The 19,676-nt window shown below is 42.3% G+C and overlaps 14 protein-coding genes across 14 annotated transcripts; 6 read left to right on the forward strand and 8 right to left on the reverse strand.

The window, feature by feature from the left end:
- Positions 1 to 220: 220 nt before the first annotated feature.
- On the reverse strand, positions 221 to 1,876 carry NEMIN01_0971 (uncharacterized protein; the record flags this gene model as incomplete). Its single annotated transcript, XM_051476913.1, has 1 exon — positions 221 to 1,876. One exon carries the CDS (start codon positions 1,874 to 1,876, stop codon positions 221 to 223), a length of 1,656 nt encoding a protein of 551 aa, XP_051332873.1.
- A 49-nt stretch (positions 1,877 to 1,925) lies between these two features.
- On the reverse strand, positions 1,926 to 2,603 carry NEMIN01_0972 (uncharacterized protein; the record flags this gene model as incomplete). Its single annotated transcript, XM_051476914.1, has 1 exon — positions 1,926 to 2,603. The coding sequence occupies one exon, from the start codon at positions 2,601 to 2,603 to the stop codon at positions 1,926 to 1,928; it is 678 nt and encodes a 225-aa protein (XP_051332874.1).
- Positions 2,604 to 2,857: 254 nt separating this feature from the next.
- NEMIN01_0973 (uncharacterized protein) lies at positions 2,858 to 3,343 on the reverse strand (the record flags this gene model as incomplete). The annotated part of the gene is made up of 1 exon (XM_051476915.1): positions 2,858 to 3,343. One exon carries the CDS (start codon positions 3,341 to 3,343, stop codon positions 2,858 to 2,860), a length of 486 nt encoding a protein of 161 aa, XP_051332875.1.
- A 94-nt stretch (positions 3,344 to 3,437) lies between these two features.
- On the forward strand, positions 3,438 to 4,943 carry NEMIN01_0974 (prolyl-tRNA synthetase; the record flags this gene model as incomplete). Its single annotated transcript, XM_051476916.1, has 1 exon — positions 3,438 to 4,943. The coding sequence occupies one exon, from the start codon at positions 3,438 to 3,440 to the stop codon at positions 4,941 to 4,943; it is 1,506 nt and encodes a 501-aa protein (XP_051332876.1).
- A 525-nt stretch (positions 4,944 to 5,468) lies between these two features.
- Positions 5,469 to 7,187, forward strand: NEMIN01_0975 (translation initiation factor 2A; the record flags this gene model as incomplete). The annotated part of the gene is made up of 1 exon (XM_051476917.1): positions 5,469 to 7,187. One exon carries the CDS (start codon positions 5,469 to 5,471, stop codon positions 7,185 to 7,187), a length of 1,719 nt encoding a protein of 572 aa, XP_051332877.1.
- A 428-nt stretch (positions 7,188 to 7,615) lies between these two features.
- On the reverse strand, positions 7,616 to 8,527 carry NEMIN01_0976 (serine/threonine-protein phosphatase PP1 catalytic subunit; the record flags this gene model as incomplete). The annotated part of the gene is made up of 1 exon (XM_051476918.1): positions 7,616 to 8,527. One exon carries the CDS (start codon positions 8,525 to 8,527, stop codon positions 7,616 to 7,618), a length of 912 nt encoding a protein of 303 aa, XP_051332878.1.
- A 134-nt stretch (positions 8,528 to 8,661) lies between these two features.
- On the forward strand, positions 8,662 to 9,072 carry NEMIN01_0977 (iron-sulfur cluster assembly enzyme ISCU, mitochondrial; the record flags this gene model as incomplete). Its single annotated transcript, XM_051476919.1, has 1 exon — positions 8,662 to 9,072. The coding sequence occupies one exon, from the start codon at positions 8,662 to 8,664 to the stop codon at positions 9,070 to 9,072; it is 411 nt and encodes a 136-aa protein (XP_051332879.1).
- A 289-nt stretch (positions 9,073 to 9,361) lies between these two features.
- Positions 9,362 to 10,006, forward strand: NEMIN01_0978 (uncharacterized protein; the record flags this gene model as incomplete). The annotated part of the gene is made up of 1 exon (XM_051476920.1): positions 9,362 to 10,006. One exon carries the CDS (start codon positions 9,362 to 9,364, stop codon positions 10,004 to 10,006), a length of 645 nt encoding a protein of 214 aa, XP_051332880.1.
- Positions 10,007 to 10,576: 570 nt separating this feature from the next.
- NEMIN01_0979 (uncharacterized protein) lies at positions 10,577 to 13,972 on the forward strand (the record flags this gene model as incomplete). The annotated part of the gene is made up of 1 exon (XM_051476921.1): positions 10,577 to 13,972. The coding sequence occupies one exon, from the start codon at positions 10,577 to 10,579 to the stop codon at positions 13,970 to 13,972; it is 3,396 nt and encodes a 1,131-aa protein (XP_051332881.1).
- A 517-nt stretch (positions 13,973 to 14,489) lies between these two features.
- On the reverse strand, positions 14,490 to 15,365 carry NEMIN01_0980 (uncharacterized protein; the record flags this gene model as incomplete). Its single annotated transcript, XM_051476922.1, has 1 exon — positions 14,490 to 15,365. The coding sequence occupies one exon, from the start codon at positions 15,363 to 15,365 to the stop codon at positions 14,490 to 14,492; it is 876 nt and encodes a 291-aa protein (XP_051332882.1).
- A 3-nt stretch (positions 15,366 to 15,368) lies between these two features.
- Positions 15,369 to 16,277, reverse strand: NEMIN01_0981 (serine/threonine-protein phosphatase 4 catalytic subunit; the record flags this gene model as incomplete). The annotated part of the gene is made up of 1 exon (XM_051476923.1): positions 15,369 to 16,277. One exon carries the CDS (start codon positions 16,275 to 16,277, stop codon positions 15,369 to 15,371), a length of 909 nt encoding a protein of 302 aa, XP_051332883.1.
- Positions 16,278 to 16,298: 21 nt separating this feature from the next.
- On the reverse strand, positions 16,299 to 17,069 carry NEMIN01_0982 (uncharacterized protein; the record flags this gene model as incomplete). Its single annotated transcript, XM_051476924.1, has 1 exon — positions 16,299 to 17,069. One exon carries the CDS (start codon positions 17,067 to 17,069, stop codon positions 16,299 to 16,301), a length of 771 nt encoding a protein of 256 aa, XP_051332884.1.
- Positions 17,070 to 17,256: 187 nt separating this feature from the next.
- On the reverse strand, positions 17,257 to 18,369 carry NEMIN01_0983 (ethanolaminephosphotransferase; the record flags this gene model as incomplete). Its single annotated transcript, XM_051476925.1, has 1 exon — positions 17,257 to 18,369. One exon carries the CDS (start codon positions 18,367 to 18,369, stop codon positions 17,257 to 17,259), a length of 1,113 nt encoding a protein of 370 aa, XP_051332885.1.
- A 39-nt stretch (positions 18,370 to 18,408) lies between these two features.
- On the forward strand, positions 18,409 to 19,299 carry NEMIN01_0984 (translation initiation factor 2 subunit 1; the record flags this gene model as incomplete). Its single annotated transcript, XM_051476926.1, has 1 exon — positions 18,409 to 19,299. One exon carries the CDS (start codon positions 18,409 to 18,411, stop codon positions 19,297 to 19,299), a length of 891 nt encoding a protein of 296 aa, XP_051332886.1.
- Positions 19,300 to 19,676: the final 377 nt, after the last annotated feature.

Raw genomic sequence — 19,676 nt, forward strand, 5'->3', positions numbered from 1 at the left:
TTGAGCACCAGATCGATTATTGGTCTGCGTAGAAAATAGCCAAGAATAAATTATTATAACTTTGGGCTTTTTAAGTTTTGCATTATCCGTTTTTTCAGTGGGGGCAAATAAGAAAGTGAGTGCACGTTTTGAAGATGTAAATCTGCTGGAAGTTTTATCTTTATTTAGACCGGTAGAAAGACTGCAAAGATGCCCTAAGGATATCTTTTGTCTTCTGGACTCAGATTACTGCGTATGTTTCTAGAATGAGCAGATTCTTTATTCCAACGAGAGACCCTTTTAGGTACAAGAATGGCCTAAAAAGGACAGTGGGCAGGTGCAGAGTGATGAAAGAGGCCAGAGCACTTATTAAAATCACTCGAATGCTGAGGTATATTGCCTGCTTGATCTTCATCCCTCTTCCCTCGGGCATCAGCTCTCTTTCCATCTTTGCAGAGGGAACGGGCAGGATGTACGTAAATAAAGCAAGCGCCATGGAGATGTGCGGTAGGTATGCGAGTGTGCTGTACATAAAGCAGAAGCAGGACAGAAGAAGACCCAGCGCCAGGATGTTCTTCATTTGTTTTATCTCGTTTATGTGTTTGTGGTAGAACATGTTCCTTATGTCGTAGATTGCTCCGATGGTCATCACGTATATCAGAGACTTAGGGACTGTCGCGAGCATTATCATAGGCCCGGCTGTGAGAACATTGAGGAAGGATCCGCTGTACAAGAATACTAGCAGGGCAATGAGGGCTGTCAAAACTGCAAACTTGAACTCTTTTCTTTCGGCTCTTGATGACTCCATTTGGTTTTTTTCGTTTTCCTTATCGGTGATCGATATGTAGAGCGAGTACACAGACGCAGCAACTGACATAACGTAGAGAAGAAGAAGGGCGCGGCTGGAGTGTGCATTAAATCCTGGCCAAATAATGCCTTCATATGCGAACATTGAGAAGTCGTACTCGCTGACGTAGAAAGAAGAGACGTACACTGCAGCGCATCCAAGCATGCCCATAATTCCCATGGTGAATGCAGTGTAGTTGTTGGTGTCTGATATGACCCTTCCGAGCTCTATCAGAGCCCTGCACAGAATAACCACACATGTGGATATAAATATAAGCCACAGTCTGATGTATTTCGAAATGATTGTTTCAATTCTCTCGCACTTTATGACTTTTTCTACTGTGTACTGTTTTTGCCATAAATTGTTTAGGTCAATGATCTTCAGAAGATCGTCGACAAAAACAAGAGACTTCTGTGCAGGCATATCGACTAAAAGATTTCCAATAAAGGGGATACTTTTGGCGTATGTGTACATAACAGTGAAAAGATACTTTGCCATGTAGAAGAGCATTTCGACTGTCGTTACGACCATGATCAGAATGAATATGAGAATGTAGTAGAAAGCGTAGGACAGGATAGATATAACACCAGACGTAATTATCTTCGCAATCCACTCGAACATCTCTGCGGCTTCTGTTAAACACTTCTCCAAAAATGTGCCTTTTGGATTTTTGGCCTTAAACGACTTTTTTGCTGGCTTGGGTGCTCCTGCACTCTTTTCGCCGCTTTCCTTTTTAAAGTATTCTGCGATCATCTTCTGCAGTGCATCGGGAAGAGACAGAGAGCACAGCAGAATAAGCTCCACTGCCGTCTTTTTGAGGCTTTTGACTGCGTTCTCTGGGCTTTCGTATGTCTCAGCTGATATTCGAGAGATCTCGGAGAAGAAAATCATCTGTTTTCCCTTTCTAAACCCGTAGTAGAGCTTGGTCACTGCAGGCTGTAGCAGCGCATCCACTAGAATGCTGAGAGGAAGAAAGATCCACCATATAATCGATGCAAGCATTCTTCCATCAGAAAGAGCTTTAATTGCATTCTTTATAACTAGACTCATAAAAAATTTTAGAAGACACCAATAATGAATAAAAATCAATAAATAGAATTTAATCAAGTGCTACAGATAGAAGATGTCTAAGAACGCGCTCTTCCTGGGAGGACAGCTTTATAAAGCTTTCTGATAGAAGGAAATCTGCTCTTTCCTTTTCTGGAAAAATATCTCTGTGGCGGCTGGCTATCAGACACGCCTGTTCTAGAATGTACTCCACGGGCGCTACGTCCTGCGCAAACTTTTCGTACTTTTCTACTATGTATGCGCCTGTGTACACCTCGCTCAGTGTATTGCGCTCTACAACCGTGTCTTCTATCTCTTTTATGGATCTCTGGACATTCGCAGCCCACTCGCTCAGACTCTTTGCTGCACTGGCAACACTTTCCAGCGTGCTCATAAACTCCTCTGTCACGCGGCCAATCTTCAGTCTCAGAAGAGCACGCTCGTTGCTTTCCTTCAGCAGATGGCATTTTCTCAAAAACTCTACCTCTTTTTCCACGTCTGCTCCCTCAATATCCAGCTTTGTGCATTGCAAAACATCGATTCCCAGACCGGAGAACTTTTTTACAATCTTTGCAAGAGCAGAGTGGATGCTTTCCTCGACCTCTGCCTGCTCCTTTTTAATCTTCTCAATGCTGTGCTCAACAGGATTTCCCTCGTGCTGTTTGGAGCTCTCTGCAACTAGCTCTTCTTCAAGCGCTGTGTCTTTTATCTTTTCTTCTGCTCTCTCCATTCTTTTTCAAAAAATATGTGCTATAGATACCTTTTTTGGCGATTGGAGAATGTGCAAAAATTTATTGGTGCTCAAATACCTCTGCACAGCGTACAGTGCAGTATACACTAGACATAGAATAGACAGCATGCCATCGCAGGCTACATCATCTGTACAACGCCTATCCCTATACTTATGTTAAATAGCTTTTATTGGCAATGTGCAGTAAAAATGGCAGCTATTTGCACTATGATATACAAAGAAAACTCTGCTGATTAGAATCCGAATATTATTTTCCTAATAAGAATAATTGTAGAGTAGGTGATAAATAGAGCAGCAATGAAGGGCACAACGTTGTTTTCTGGCTCTTTGGTGATGCTGTTCTCTGGAGAGAAGATCGGCCCTGAGTATCTTACATTCAGCTTCTGTTCTATCTTTTTAACACTCTTCAGAGAAAACAGCTGCCGAAGGCTGTCGCCTGTGAGGGTGTGTGTTGTTTCTACAAACTGGAAGAGAAACTTGTGCTCGTGCAGCTGGTACATGTCTGTGTTTTTTGAGATTTCAATCTCAACCACTACTTCATCATGGCTGTACACCGTGCCAATGCAAGGCTTTACCTTGTAGCTTGTTGGATGCGTGGCCTTTATCTTGAATGCATAGTCTCTCTCTGTAACGTTTCTTAAAGATATTTTTCCATTTCCTGTTTCTTTATTTATAACAACTTCAAAAGGCTCTATGATAATTGAACTAGTAAGATCCATCCCCTCTATTAATTTGCTCAGAAAATTTGCTTATTTATATTCGAATGTGGAGGAAATAGAGCTGTGTATTTATTTTTGTAAATTTGCCAGTCCCATGTCTAAAACACAAAAGTTTTCCATAGAGTCTACGCGAGAAAAAGATTTCCCAAAATGGTTCAAAGAAACAATAACAAAGGGCGAGATACTGGAGTACCACGACATTAACGGGTGCTACGTTCTTCGGCCAAGCGGCTTCTTTATATGGAATACGATCAAGCTGTATTTCACTCAAAAAATTGATACAATGGATGTAAAAGAGGCATACTTCCCCATGCTTGTGTCAAGCGCCTGTCTTGAAAAGGAAAAAGAGCACCTTGCAAACTTTGCCCCAGAAGTTGCATGGATCACAGAGTGCGGCGGAAAGCCTCTGGAAAAGCCTGTGGCAATACGCCCTACATCTGAGGTAATTATGTACCCATACTTCTCCAAGTGGATCCAAAGCTACAGAGACCTGCCCCTAAAGCTAAACCAGTGGTGCAACATTCTGCGATGGGAAACCACACAGACCATGCCTTTTGTGCGCGGAAGAGAGTTCCTGTGGCAGGAAGGACACACTGCCCACTTTACAAGAGAAGAGGCAGACAAAGAAGTGTTTGAGATTCTTGATCTTTACAAAGACGTGTACAAGAATCTGCTGGCTGTGCCTGTCATAAAGGGAACAAAAAGCAAGAAAGAAACATTTGCAGGAGCAGACTACACAACCACAGTTGAGGTGTTTATTCCCTCAACAGGAAAGGGAATACAGGCAGCAACATCGCACTCTCTGGGGACGAACTTCTCCACGATGTTTGACATAACAGTTGAAGATCCAAGCAATCCTGGGTCTTTTATGCCTGTTTTCCAGAACTCTTGGGGGCTCAGCACAAGAAGCATAGGAGTAGCTATCCTTGTGCACTCAGACGACAGAGGGCTTGTAGTTCCTCCAAAGGTGTCATCTGTTCAGGTGGTGCTTGTGCCATGCGGATTCTCCAAGAAAGTCCCAGAGGAAATGAGGCAGAAAGTCATCGAGGAAATAGAAAAAATAGAAAAGAATCTAAAGGCGCTGGGAATAAGAGCAAAAGCAGACCTGGCCCAGAACATTTCGCACGGACAGAAATTCAACCAGTGGGAAGCCCGAGGAGTCCCTTTGAGAGTTGAACTGGGCCCAAAAGATCTCGAAGAGAATAGTGCGTATCTTTCCTGGAGAATCGATAAAACCAAAAAAAAGGTATCTTTAGATGGCATTGCAAAAAACATACAGGAAAATCTGGATAACATCCACGACACAATGTACGAAACAGCAAAGATACAAAGAGACTCCTCCAAGATCCATGCGTCCTCGATTGAAGAGCTCAACGCGGCTCTGCACAACAAGAAAATGGCTACAATGGCGTGGTGTGGAACAGAGTCCTGCGAAGATGGCATAAAGAAAGCCACAGAGGAAAGAGACAAGCACGGAACTGTCTTGATGGCAGGCGCCAAGTCGCTGTGCATTCCTTTCTCAGAAAAGAAGCCCGTTGGAAAGTGCAGTGCCTGCTCAAATGATGCAATGCACATGGGGCTATTTGGAAGATGCTACTAAACGAGCAATCTGCTGATTTATCAATCTGCAGGATCTTTCTACTGTTAAAAATAAAGTTTTATTGAGAACATCCAGCTGTTATTTCTGCTCTGCTAACTAATTCCTATATATCCATTCTCGCTCTTTTCTTGTTCTCATTTGCCATACATCTATAGAAGGCTAATTGCTCTTTCTAGCTACTGAAAAAATCTTCTTGGTTGGCAAAGATTAAACAATTGCATTCCTAGTCTACTGCTAGAGCACAAGATAGCTATTCTTCTGCTAGACTATAGACCAAGTGGTGCGTATGCAGCTCATTCCAGCTTGAAACAGAAAAAATGATCATAATCTGTTGTGTGCTGCACTCGTTTCTTTCCATATGCAGTACTTTCAATATTTTCTGTGCTTTCGCTATCTTTAGTGCTCTATATTCCTTTACGGTCTTATTTCTATGGACTCTTAAGCAGCAGATGCCAGTGTGCTTGCATGCTGCCATATCTTGTGCAAACTGGAGGAATGGATAAAACTATCTAAATATTTTTTTGCATGCCGGAAACAATAAGTCGAGTTCTTGCCTTCTCCAACGAGGGCGTGCACTTGGACGCATTCAACAGTCAAGTCAAGCCAATACCGTGCATTTGCTGCAAGCTTGGGCAGGAGTGGATTGCATACTCTACAAGCCTCCAGCTGATCATACGAAACACAGCGACAGAGGAGGAATATGTCCACAGCATAGCAGAAATTAAGAGCATCGAGTGTCTGCTGGAAAGCACAGTGTCTGTGATAACAAAGAGCGAGAAAATGTATCTTATCCAGAAAGGAGAAGTGCTATACAGCGCAGAGCGCGTTAAATCTGCTGCGCTATCAAGAGACTATCTTGCATACACACAAGAAACAGACGAGCCCGTATCCGAAAATACAAAAGCAGAAAAGAGTATCTCCAAAACAGCAGAAAGTGAAAAAGAGAAAATGGCACCTGAAGATCCTGCAGTAGAGAGTGCCGCAGAGCCAGGAAAAGAGGTAGGTAAAACAGAGGAGCCAGCTACTGAAAAAACAGCTGAGGGAAATTCAGCTGCAAAAAAACCGGTTAAGACAGCAAAACCCGTACCAGCAGCTAAAAAAGAGCCAGTGTTCCTGAAAATACAGAAAAAACAGGGAATGTGCACGGCAGCCATAAGCAAAGCCAAGCCCAGGGTCCTGAAAGTATACTCGATCGTTGCTCGAAAAGAGGTGCCCGAAATAAAAACACCAGCCCCTCTGCTATACTCGGTTACGAACAAGTGCCTAGTCACAGTGCGAGTGTACAAAGGATCAGGCGGTGAAATAGAAATAATTAGAATGGAGAACGGAGAAAAAGTCAAAAAACAGGTTGTTCTTAATCTGATATCAGCCAGCCTTATCCAAGACACGAAGTACAGCGAAGAAAGAATGATATGCATGTGCTCTCTGGACAGCAAGAACGATACGTACTATGACACAAAGGCACTGTACTACATGGACACAGAAAAAGGAGAGATCAAGCTCATGTCAGGTGTGGGCAATCCGATCACAGACGTGGCGTTCTTGAAGAAGAGCGAGTTTGCAGTGTGCTATGACAACAGCCCCAGCAAAGTGTCGATATTCAACTCAAAAGCAGAAAAAGTAAAAACAGTAAAAGACGGGATCAGAAACAAAATATTCTTCAACAGACAGGAAAACATTGTCTGCTTTGCCGGAATGAACAACCTGCCTGGGAACATGGAGCTATTCGAGTATCCATCAGAGATGGCTCTTTCTGTGAACGAGGAGATAGGATGCTCAGTGATTGACTGGTCGCCTGAGGGGAGATATTATATAGTTGGAATAACGAGTAAGATGTCGATCGACAATAAAATTCTACTTTTCGACTACTACTCGCAGAAGATAGCAGAGCTGGCGTTTAGCGAGCTCAAAGGGTGCATCTTTGCAGGGAAGAGTGTTCCGTTTTCGCCCGTTGAAAGCCCTCCTGCGAAGATACAAATGAAGAAGACAACACAATACGTTCCTCCATCTCTGCGAAAAGGCGCAGTAGACGAAGAAACAGGGTGGATTCCTGCACACATCATAAAAGATAAGGGAAAGGCTAAAGAGAACAAAATAGCAGCGATCAGGAAAGAGCTCATGGAAATAGAAAAAATAGAGCAGCTAATGTCTAAGGGACAGGTGGTGCAGGGAGGAATTCTAAAGATCCAGAAAAAAGAATCTCTTTTGAAAAAACTGAACAAGAAAAAGAAGCCCGTTTCTTAGCGGCAGAGTAAGCAATTCCAAGGATGAATTTCGAATTATCTTATCATAAGCTGCAGAAGATCGGCGACAGGACAGTGCAAGAACAGCATTCAATAAAAAGAATTAGGAAAAACTTTATGCATACGTTGTATAGTTTGCTATTTATTACACGGTATTTTGCGCGACATAACTCACGGCATCATCAGCAAGACAGAGCATTTTCAAAAGCAAACTCAACATTTTCTAAGATATAGATGTGCATCTTTCGCAGACAACTCACAAAACAGATTGCCTACGCAAAGACATACGCTGGATTTAATGATACTTCTTTAATTAAGATAAGACAGCTGGCTAATAACGGTTCAGCCTGTTTGGATGTGCTATCAAACACTGGCCTTCTATCAGCAGGAGGCAACTAAAAATCACAAAAACCAAAACTGTGCAGTGAACTAGGAGCAGCTGTCAAGTGGCTTCAGTATGCGAAAGCTGCACACCAGGTTTTCATCTACCTCCATAATCGCGCCCGAGTTGTCAAACTCTCCGCAGTAATTAGGTGCTGAGAAAATAGTCACCAGCCGTTTTTCTGCAAAGAATTCATACCCGTCCTCAACAACCTGGTGCGCTCTGCATATCAGATCTAAATCGTGCTTTTGCAGGAACTCTTCCACAATCTTAGCCCCAAACGTAAAACTAACGCCTCTGTCGTTCTCTCCCCACTTGTATATTTCTCTGTCGGGATCGCTCCAGAGAAGATCGCAGAGCAGCCCGCTGTCTGGGATGTCTGTTGGCCGGTGTATTGATCGAATTTGGTTGAAAGACTGCAGGTCTGGGGATAGTCCTCCGTGCATGCAAAATATTTTCCCGTCTATTAGCGCAGCTACAGGCATGCAGTTGAACGTCTCTGTAAATTTTTTCCATATCTTATAGGTGTATCTGTCTCTGCACTCTTCGTAAAATCCGTATATTCTGTTGATGCTAGCACACTCGTGGTTTCCGCGGAGTAGGAAGAAGTTATCAGGATATTTTATCTTGTACGCCAGGAGCAGGCATATCGTCTCGAGGCTCTGTCTCCCCCTGTCAACGTAGTCTCCCAGGAATAAATAGTTGCTCTCGGGAGGGAGGCCACCGCACTCGAAGATTCGCAAAAGATCGGAGTACTGTCCGTGGATGTCTCCGCATATTTTAATGGGCGCTTCCATTTCTAGAAGCATTGGCTGCGCCAGAAACACTTCTCTGGACTTGCTGCACAGATACTTTATTTCGGACTCTGTAAGATTTACTCTGGGCGTGGAGGCCTTGGAGTGCCGTACCTTAAGAAGCTGTTCGATAATTTTGTCCACACACGGCGCATTAATTGGCATCTGTAAGAAAATAAATAAAAAAGAGAGAAAGAAATCCTTGTGTATGGAAAGAGTAAAATAGCGCAAAAATGAAAAGACTGCTTCAGTTGGCAGAGAAAGTACAAAAATATTTTATTTATTTATTTCTGTAAGATATGCTGCACATTATTGGAGAAATCGGTAGGAACTACCACAAAAACGTGCTGGAGCACTATGCAAACCCGCGGAACGTGGGCACATTCGCAAAAACTCTCGCAGGGGTGGGCACAGGCCTTGTGGGCGCGCCTGCCTGCGGTGATGTCATGCGGCTGCAAATTAAAGTAAAAGATGATATAATAGAAGATGTGAAAATTAAAACATTTGGGTGCGGGTCTGCGATAGCATCGAGCAGTCTGGCATCAGAGATGATAAAGGGCAGGTCCATATACGACGCCATGAACATTAAGAACACTGAGATAGCAAAGGAGCTGGCGCTTCCTCCAGTGAAGCTGCACTGCTCTTTGCTCGCAGAAGAGGCCATAAAGGCGGCAGTGGAAGACTACATATCCAAAAAGGGAATAGAATAGATTTGCAGATGCACCGACTGCTCTCCTCCAATTTAGACTCGAGAATGTTGTGGCACAGTATTACTGGTTTAACGATTATTCACAATAAATAAAAATATCCATACACTATATCCAGCTGTTTTGCTAGATTAAAGATCAGCTGAAAATGATTTTCTGTACTTTTGTGGGAGCTTCTATCTACTCTGCAATTACACGCGTAGAGATATCTGCCATCATATGATGTATGGCTTTTGATAGCTTTGATTGTCTGGGTATAAATAATTTTAAATTTGATAGCAGGACTAGGAAGATGGATACTACAAGTGTACAGAAAATTACAGAAAGCAGAAAAATAGATGCAGAGGAAAAGAAATGCACTGAATATGATCTAAAAATAGTAGCTGGGATAATTGCATTCAGATACATTATCTGCTCTCTTTTTTCTGTCATAATGCAGATTATAGTAAGTGTTGATCTGGCAAAAGCATGCGCTGCTGAAGGGAATTTCAGCTCAGGTCGCATAACCAAAAAAGATTTCATTGTGTTTTGTTTGCTATATATGAATCCTATGTCGTTTTCCATTGCAGCATTTATTTTGTCAAAGCCTCGCCGAAGTAGAAAGATCCATGTGTTTATGTACATAGCTGCCATTTTGTTTTCTTTTTGGATAGTATTTATAATATTTTCTTTCATTATGTTCACGTATGTTTTTCACAGTATGGGAATAGGTCTTTTAGATTATCTTTTCACGATGTGCCCGCTCTTAACAATCGTGTACGCTCTTTTCTATGGATTTGTGGGTAACTTTGGCAATAAGAAACATAAAGACTCTCTATCCCTAGCCAATGAAATATCCATTGGGCCTACAATTCTAATATTCTGCAGTTTGGTGTACTGTATTATAATTACACTGCTTTTTCTGGTGTTCCCTACACAGACTGTGTCTTCTTTGTAAGATTTCTTTTTTATCTAACAGAGGCATCAATACAATGCTAATATGTGATTTGTAAGTATTTGAGCGCACTATGTGTACTCTAACCCTGTCTGAATCTAACTCAGATTTTCTACTCAATGTAAACACATAGATATACCTGCCACATAAATCTCGAAGTAAAATCAGACTAGTAGAGAATAAGAATATGCATGCAAAATAAAAAAGTGTACAGAAAATATAAAGAAAAAAGTACAAGTTAATTCTAGCTGTAAAACAATACAAGCCAAATGAAGTGATCAGCAGGAGTTGCTGAATAGTAAATAAAGCATTTGTACAGAGATATACTTAAACCATATTAATAGTTATAAGGTGTGTAAGAGAGACTGTGAGAATACAGCTAAAAAGAAGGTTAGTGAGAGATAAGAGATACATGGTTATAACAGGAAATATGCATTCTGTTTTATTTTAAAAGAGCTCTCTGCTTTTCCAGCGATCTTCTGCAAATGGAAAGCGTGCAGAGAGAATGGAGAGACCAGAGCATTTTTAAAAAAGAGCTATAAAATATAGAAAGAAGAGACAGAAAAAATATATATGAGAATTGAAGAAAGTTCAGGAAAAAAAGAGAGAAAGAGCTTGCAGCTGGAGAAAGAAGAGGAAAGAGTTCTTGACTTTCTAGATACGAAAAAGAATATGCCAGCATACGTGCTGAAGAGGTTTCTTGTGCAGACAGATGACTTTGTCTGGTTTCCCATGATAAGGATATCGTGCAGTGTAAGCCACTCCAAGTTTAAAACAGTGCTGGTTCCTACAGAAGAAGTGCGCCTCCGTTTTGAAATTCTTGGAAAAATCATAGAAATGAACTTGTTCTACGGAACAACCACGAGCGACATTCTGCATGCCGTGTGGAGGAACATTGGGATCATCAAGGGCTTTGATGAAAACGAGTTTGTTCTCAGCTTTGACACTTCAAACAGCTGCAAAATCCTTGGCATGGAAGACCGCCCACTCCTAGAGATCCTCCAGTGGAAGCTCAACAACTCCCTGCTGAAAGTGGTAGGCCACAGACTCACGCCAGCCAACAAGCTCTTCAAAAACTGTGGATTTGAGATGCGAATCATTCGAAAGCACCAAGTAAGCATCGACATACAGAACAAGTTAGACTGCCCGCACAATCAGATCATTACGTACGCAAACTCTCTCGTGCCTCTTCTACCACTGAAAGAAAAGACAGAACAAACTGTCGATGTATCCATGCAGAAACAGTTTATCATAACGTGCATAACCGATGCAATGAGTTTTTCTTTCACAATAATGGCTCTTATGGCCATAGGGAGCAACCCTTTCCTGTACAAGCTGGAGACAATAAAAAATAAACTCGGATGGCTCCTAAACATACTTGGAGCCGTCTTCATGATGTACCTCCTCCTCCCGCAGCTTCTGGAGCTCTTCTTTGGAGAAGCTCCGAAAGTGCGCCCGCATCTACCCGTTGCCAGGCCATCGGAGGTTAATTTAGAAGTCCTGGAGGAAGAAGAGGTGGAGATAGCAAAGGATATCTCTCTGAATCTATCGCACATGGGGCTTACTTCTATCCCAGAGGTTGTATTTACCACAAATAACATCGCGCACTTAGACATATCGTACAACGTGATAACGGTTCTTCCAGAAAAGCTGAACAGCATTGGCCTAAAGTCCATCAATGCCTCTAATAATAAGATATCGAGCATCCCCCAGGCGCTTCGAATACCGAATCTCAATTTGGCAAGCAACCACCTCACAGAGTTTGAAAGCAACTACATCTATGTGGAGCTCAATCTTCTGGGGAATCCTCTGCAGAAGTTCAAAGGGCACGCAGAGAGACTGTACATACGCACTGTTTTCTCGGCAAGGAGAATATACAGCTCGCTTTCGTCACTTAAGAAGATATCCATAATAGATGTAGAAATGAAAAAGTTTGTGGGAAAGTTTCCTTTTCTGGTTGATCTGCAGCTTGTGAACAACTCGCTTGAAGAAATTTCAGTGCTGGCGCCAAATCTGAAAACACTCCTGTGCGCGCACAATTTTCTTCTGCAGTTTCCATACATAGAGCAGAAAAAAGGGCATGTGGAGTGCCACAATCTTATTTCGCTTTCTCTTCCGTACAACTCGCTGAACATCATCCCCAGCAGGATATGGACGCTGCCCATCGAGTATCTGAACGTGTCTCACAACCAAATTGTGCGAATTGACCCTGCAGTTCGCCAGACATCGCTGCTGCATCTTAACATTTCAGGTAATCAGATAAAAGAGATAGACAACATATCGCGGCTTGCAGGGCTTATCTGCTTTATCTCCAGCTTCAACATGCTTGAGTCTGTGTGCGGGCTAGATGTTATCCCAGGCCTAAAAATGGTGGATCTGTCGTACAACATGCTCAGAGTCATGCCAAAGCTTCCGAATAAAGAGATAGCAGATGCGCTTTCATTCTACGCTCTGGGCAACCTGTACATGCCGTGTCCGCAGAGCAAGGTAAAGAGACTCGCGAATAACGGAGTGAATGTTTTTTTGGGAGAAATGGAAGAAAATCTTATCAAGGTCCCGGGGATTGTGGGGATCCACAGCAGATGCCTAGAGTGCGGGGCATACATCCCCAAAGAGCGAGCTAGAAAAGAAGAGGAAAGAAAGAAGGTGCGCGCAACAAGAAGAGCACACTGCATTGTTCGCGAGCTGATGACACAGCCGTACAACACGGGAGACAAAAGCAAAGCAGCGAACGTCAAAATTTTCGCATACTTTTCATCGAAAAACAAACAGATAAAGAGCATTGTTGACAAAACACTCAGCAGAATGGCAAAGTATCTCCAGACAGAGTCAGGGGGCAGCTTGTACAAGAGGTTCGTAAAGCACAGGCAAAGACTGCGTGAGTTCTGCATCGACATAAAACACAAAATGTTTCCAACAAAGGTCGACATTCTGTGCTTTATAATAACCGCAGACAAGTATATATGCAGCATAGGAAGCAGCGACATTGACCTAGTTCTCTTTAGAGACGAAAGGGGTGTGTACCTGTGCAACACGCCGTACCTCAGCACAGCAGGCCTTGAAAAAAGAAAAACCGATGAGTGTTTGATGGCTTTTCCAAAATCAGTGCTTCAGGAAATATCTGTAACCGATCTTATTGTAGCATACAAACGGTCTCGATCAACCACAGAGGTGCAGAGATTTATTTTTTCGCACGAACTGAGAGATGTGTCTGTTTTCATAGTTCCTCTCATTCCCAAGGTGGATCATCCGATGCGAAAAGAGCCTGACTCCACAGGACTGAAAATTCTTGAAGAGCTTTCAGCACACAACATTGCATCGCAGTTTATAAGAGTTCCCATTGTCATATTTACAGATATAGTAAATAGCACGAAACTGTGGACAAAAGACTCCATCAAAATGATGCAAATGGTGAAAATACACAACAACACAGTGCGGAGTCTCATGAGAAGGCTTGGGGGATACGAAGTTAAGACAGAAGGGGATGCCTTTATGATGATATTCTATGACGAACAGTGCGCAATGGAGTTTGGCGCTGAGATCCACAGAATTCTTCTCAGAAAGAACTGGCCTGAGATGGGGATAGAGTACAATCCGCTTATCTACTCAAAAACAAAGCCGCTGTACAGGGGTCTGCAGATTCGGGTGGGAATCAGCAAAGGTGCATGTGTAGTGGAGAATGATCCAATCACAAAAAGGCTGGACTTCTACGGAAAGTCCGTTATAGAAGCAGCGAGGCTCTGTTCCATGGCCAGTGCAGGAGAGACTCTCATCACGCACACCATGTACAACAGAGTAAAAGACATAAAAACAAGAAGGTATATTATAATGCCCAGAGGAAGAGTCATCCTTTCCGGGCTGGAAAGCGAAATACACCATGTGTACGAGGTTCTGCACAGCACACTTCTAAAAAGACTCCTTTTGAAATCACCTCGTGTCATACGAGGGTGCGGCTGGATTATCACATAAAGAAAATAAAAATCTATTTTAATCTTATATTGGCTATGGGTATAAAACTATTCTCTGTATTCAAATCTATTGGACATTCGCAAGTTCTGGTTAAATCTTCATTTGTCTTTAGTGTGCAGCTGATACTGCAGAATTATCCTTATAATCTTTATAGTTTGTTCATACACATAATGATTGATGAAAACAAGTGATGTGCACTGAAGTTTAAAATCTAAATGACTGAAAAGTGGTAATTAAAATACCAATGAATATTTAAAAATTCTGTAAGTACAGTTTCTAAAACGCACAAGGATTCTGAAATAAAATTAGAACATTTTCCACCTATTTCTTTTATTGAATTTATTTTCAATAAGACTCTTTTCTCTTGTACAAATCGAGAAGGAATACCAGTATATACGTACTAGCACAGAAGAAGTATAGAAGGCAGATGTATATTGCACAGTCTGCTGTAATTCAGTAGAAGATAAATGGCATTTAGATATACCGAACAGATCGAATTATACCGCATACATTGATCTTATACATACTTATGCTGCTTCAGAAGAGGCTTTCTAAGTTTCTCAGCGCTGTTCTTGTGAAACTCGTAGTCTCTCTTTGTGTATGCGTTCATCTCCACTGTGGTGAAGAAGGTATCCATTTCAGTGAACATGGAAATGAACTTATCGCCCCCTGTCAGAGGCTCTCCTTTGTACTCGCTGTTGTAGTACGGATAGTTTCTTACTACGGAGTCTATGCTTTGGGGATCTGAAAACACTTCAGATCTTTTGCGAAGAGAGTAGGAGCCGTATTGGGTGAACAATCCGTGCATAAACCCATTTGTTCGATACAGTGCATAGGCTTTGCTCATATCTTTATCCTTCGGGGAGATATGTAAAAGCAGATAGGATTTCTGCTTGCGCTTCACTCTATATATCTCTTTTAAAAGCTTGAAAGACCGGTACAAGTGTGGTACTGACAGTTTTTGTCCTCTGTACTTCGGAGCGACGTACACATTGTATATTTCAAAGCACAGAAAGAATCCGTCCCTTGTATTGCTGGAGTTTCTGTAGTATTGGGGGATAATGAAGACATTGGCCACAAGCTTATTCTTGTACTTGCTCTGGATAATTACATACCTTCTTCGCACTCTTTCTATTTCTTCTTTGCTGAATGTCTGCTTAAACGCCAGTATAGGATCCTTCAAGTCCAGAGGTATTTCAGACCTGTCGCTTGGCAGAGCTATTACGTACTCCAGGTCGTTAAAGTCGATTTTCTTGGCTTTAAAGTCGCACAGGCTGTACATAAAGACCAGCGCACACAGGCACCCCGCGAGATACACAGATAATTTTAGTTTTCCGGCTCTTTTGCCCTTTTTTGTCTCTGTTCTGCTGTCTCTTGTTCTTATTTTTTTCATAAATTAATGAAAATAAGGAAGAGTTCTTATCTCCTTTGTGGGCTTGAGCACTTGCTCGAAAAAAACAAACGAATCGTCATCTACGCGCAGGTTCTTTCCTATCTTCAAAAAGGTCGCCTTGTTCCCCATGCGGTTGCAGTAGTTGGGCGCACTCCACACAGTGACGAGTTCTCTATTGTTGTATGCAAATTTGTATCCTTCATTTACCAGCTGGTGCGACCGGCATATAATATGCACGTCATTCAGAGCAAGAAACTTTTGCACAATGTCAGGGCCAATGATGTATCCAGCCCCTCTGTCGCTGGGATAGTGCCCCGGGTATATCCCAGGGTCACTCCACAGCATGTCTGTCATGGGCCCAGATGCCGGAATCTCCATGAATCTGTTAATCCGCAGTATTTTGTCAAATGTCAGAGCATATGGAGAAATGCCCGCATGCACACAGAATATACGGCTTCCAACAAGAGCAGAAATAGGAAGGAAAGTGAAGGTCTCGCACAGAAGCTTCCAGATGTCAAGAGAAACGTACTTTGTGCATATCTCTTTGTAGAGTCCGTATGTTTCCGTTAATTCTCTGGACTCGTGGTTTCCCCGCAGTAGGACAATGTTCTGCGGATACATAACTTTGTAGAGGAGAAGAAGAGAGATTGTCTCAACCGAGCTGAATCCTCTGTCCACATAGTCACCGAGAAAGACGTATTTTGTTTTCTTTGGTGTCCCATTTATTTTGAAAATAGTGAGGAGATCGTCGTACTGTCCGTGTATGTCCCCGCAGACTACAACAGGTGGCTCTATTCGGACAATATTTTGTTCCAGCAGAAGAATGTCCATGGCTCTTGAGCAAATCATTCGGAGTTCTTTTTTTGTGGGCTTGTGGTACGCAAGGAGCTTCTCTTCAACTCTATTTAGCATTTTAAATATAAAAGATACTTCTTATTTTCTTTTAGCATATCTATTGAGGGGCGCATGGATTTTTCTGACACTGTCCAGGTCCAAGTGGCGCTTAGTAAGATACCTCCTTCCTGTGCTGCTGTCTGAAGTGAACTCATCAGCAGAACTTGCACAGCTACTTTCTGTGAGTGCATTAGTATTGCTGGTTTTTTTTTCAGTTTCATTTTCAAGACTTTGGACATCATTACGGCTGTTTGCATTCTCTGCTATGTTCTGTGTGTCTGGTAGATTAGACACGCTCTCTTTGCTGCTAGCTCCTATGTCTCCAACATTCTCAAAGTTTGTAGAAACACTTTTCTTTGAATTTGTAGCTTCTCTGCGAAGAGGCTTCTGTATAGAAGGCAGCATGCTCTTCTTCTTTAGGTCCAGTCTGCCTATTTTTACACTTGCTTCTTGGGGCACTGGAGGAACTTCTACTTTTATATTCACATCCTCGCTTTCTTCTTCTGTTTCGTATGTGTACACGTCAGGCTCTTTGTTTTTGCACTTACCGCAGCCTCCCCCACACACATATACATTCAGCTTTCCATCAAGCACTGTGCTGGCCTTCAGCCAGTCGCTGATGACATACCCATCTGAGTCGGTTATGCTCACTATGTGCTGTTTTATTGACAATTCGCTGAAAAACAGACTTTCGATTTCGCTCTTTATGTCTCGAATGTAGTTAATCTGCCCCTGCACCACGTACAGGAACCGGCTTAGCTCTGTTTTTTTATCTTCTATACTAAATATCTTAACGCGTGCTTTTTGCATAAAAATTTTAAGCATCAATAGCTAAATACTCACATAGAAAATAAGCTAGGGCATACTGCAAAGAAAGACTCTGTCGCACTGAGAACAGAGTATGTGTTGAAACTGCTGCAGCATACAGAAAGAACTTAAAAAGACATGTGAAGGATGGAGTTGATATTGTACATTTATTCATCAGGTCTATATTCTCTCAACAGTTGTTAAAAAAGAAGGGAATTCGTAAGGTGGTAAGATATCCATCAATAATGTTTGTGACATACGAAAGGTAGTACAGCACAGAGATTGCATTAAGTACAGTGATGACAAGAGAGATTTTCTTTGCTGAGACAAACACAATCGACAGATTTGCCATAGCTGCTAGAAAGATAATTAAGGACGGTATTTCAATAGGCGACGCAGTCTGGTGCGAGAATATTATGAGGGTGGTAAACAAGGAAAAACAGACAGTGCATATAGAAATATAAGAGTAGAACACAGTGTTGAGGTTGATGCTGTTTGACGTTACAACAGAAAGCACACTGAGCACCTGAAGAAGAACAAACAGAACATGCGGCCACAGAATCATGTTTTTCTGCAAGAACGACATGTCCTGGGTAATTCCAAACTTGGTGCTAATCCATATATCCACAATGTAGTATACTGTGCCTATAGCCCATATCAAAAAGCACACTCCCTGAATGATAAGGTCTAAATTATTCGATATCCAAACTGTAGGGTGCAAAACCTTCTCTCTTCCGACAATGCTCAGGACAAGGAGGAATATGCAGCCAATTGCAATGGCCTCAGTGGGCCCTATAAGCCCAAGATAAAACAGATGAGTGTAGTACTCTTTCGATGTGACCCAGTAGAAAATTGTCTGTGCAGATGCCAAAAGGAAGAAAACTGTTTTTTTGTTTTTCAGTCCTATTGCAGACGAGATGCACAGCATTATAAAAGTGCAAACAACTGAATCTACGCCGTGGTCAAAGAGCTGCCCTAGCGGCGACTTAGCACCTGTTTTCCTTGCCTGCATGCCATCGATGCAGTCCATCGTGGAATAGAACCACATTACAATGGCGCTTATCATGGGAAGCCACTTCTTGCCGCCCAGGAGATTAGGATCAGCGTACAAAACACATCCTGTTTGGATAAACATGGCAATGAACCCCATGAGAGTGATCGCATTTGGAGCAACCCACTTGGGAATTACATTCAATATCCGATCCCAGTACTTGAGGCTGCAGTGGTAGTACAGAAGAGATCTATCGAGGCCATTGAACTTGTACTTCAGCAGAGCATCCATTCTATTTTTGTCAAATAACATGCTAATATTAATTTTAAAATAATTTTTATAAATACACCCATGGACATTAACCAAACACATAGATACTATTTTGAAAAATATCCAAAAGAAGGAGAAGTCGTTATTGGGCGAATCAAGAGCTTTGAAGACATAGGAGCATACATCACGCTTCCTGAGTACAATGACATAGAGGGACTGATTATATACAGCGAGCTGACAAAGAAAAGAACCCGGAACATACAGAAGCTAATAAAGGTGGGCGCACTGGAGGGCTTTCTCGTTTTGAAAGTAGATAAGGAAAAGGGATACATTGATCTGAGCAAAAAAAGAGCACAGTACGAAGACAAGGTAGAGGCTTTTGAAAGATACTACAAGGGAAAGATAGCACACAACTTCATGCAGAGCATAGCTGTAAAGTGCGACTGTTCCCTGGACACTTTGTACGCCAAGTTTGGATGGGAGGCCGAGAAAGAGTTTGGCTCTCTCTACAAGTGCTTTAGAGAAGTTCTTATGGGGGAGCATTTGCTGCAGAACAAGCTGGAGCACAACGAGTTTATCACAGATTCTCTGCTAGACGTGATCGAAGACCTTGTGAAACAGAAGTTTGTGGTTCCAAAGGTAAAGGTCAGAGCAGACGCAGAGACAAAGTGCAACAAGGGAAACGGCGTTCTTGTCATAAAGGCTATTTTGATGAAAATAGAAAAAGAGTATCCAGATGTGGACGTGTCTCTTATATCCTCACCTGTCTTTTCGTTTTCTCTTATGTGCGAAGATGGCGAAAGCGGAGCAAAAGTACTAGACGATCTCCTGGTGAAGCTCGAGAAAAGAGTGGTGCAAGACCAGGGAGAGTACAAGCTTGTCATGGAGCCCTCTGTATTTGGCCCTAAGCCGCAGTTTGACGAAGAAGACGACGATTCAGACGATGCATCATCATCCACAGATTCGAGCTAGGAAGCTATAGACTAAGCCACAATAAAACGTAAATTACCTCATTCTGCTAACACGCTAGCAACATACAGTTTTGTTCTTAAATACTATGGTGTGTGCAGGTGCAGGATGCCCGGCACAGAGATGCAGCTGGCCGACAAATAGAAAAATGATTATAAAAACTCAGCAATTGGTTCGTGCGAATTTAAAACAGAAATATGCGGGCCTTGTCTTGTCTATTGAAACATGAACCTAGGAAACAGCAGAGAAGAGCCGTCTCTGAACATATGCATTAAGAGGGATGAGGGGATCCCTGTGATAAAAACAAAAGAAAGACTCTACCAGTGCCCGTACCTGCATCGAATGGTCGCAGAAGAGTAACTTCAAATAAAGAGCATGTA

The sequence above is a fragment of the Nematocida minor genome, assembly GCF_024244105.1.
Source record: "Nematocida minor strain JUm1510 chromosome Unknown 7875, whole genome shotgun sequence".
Classification (NCBI taxonomy): domain Eukaryota; kingdom Fungi; phylum Microsporidia; genus Nematocida; species Nematocida minor.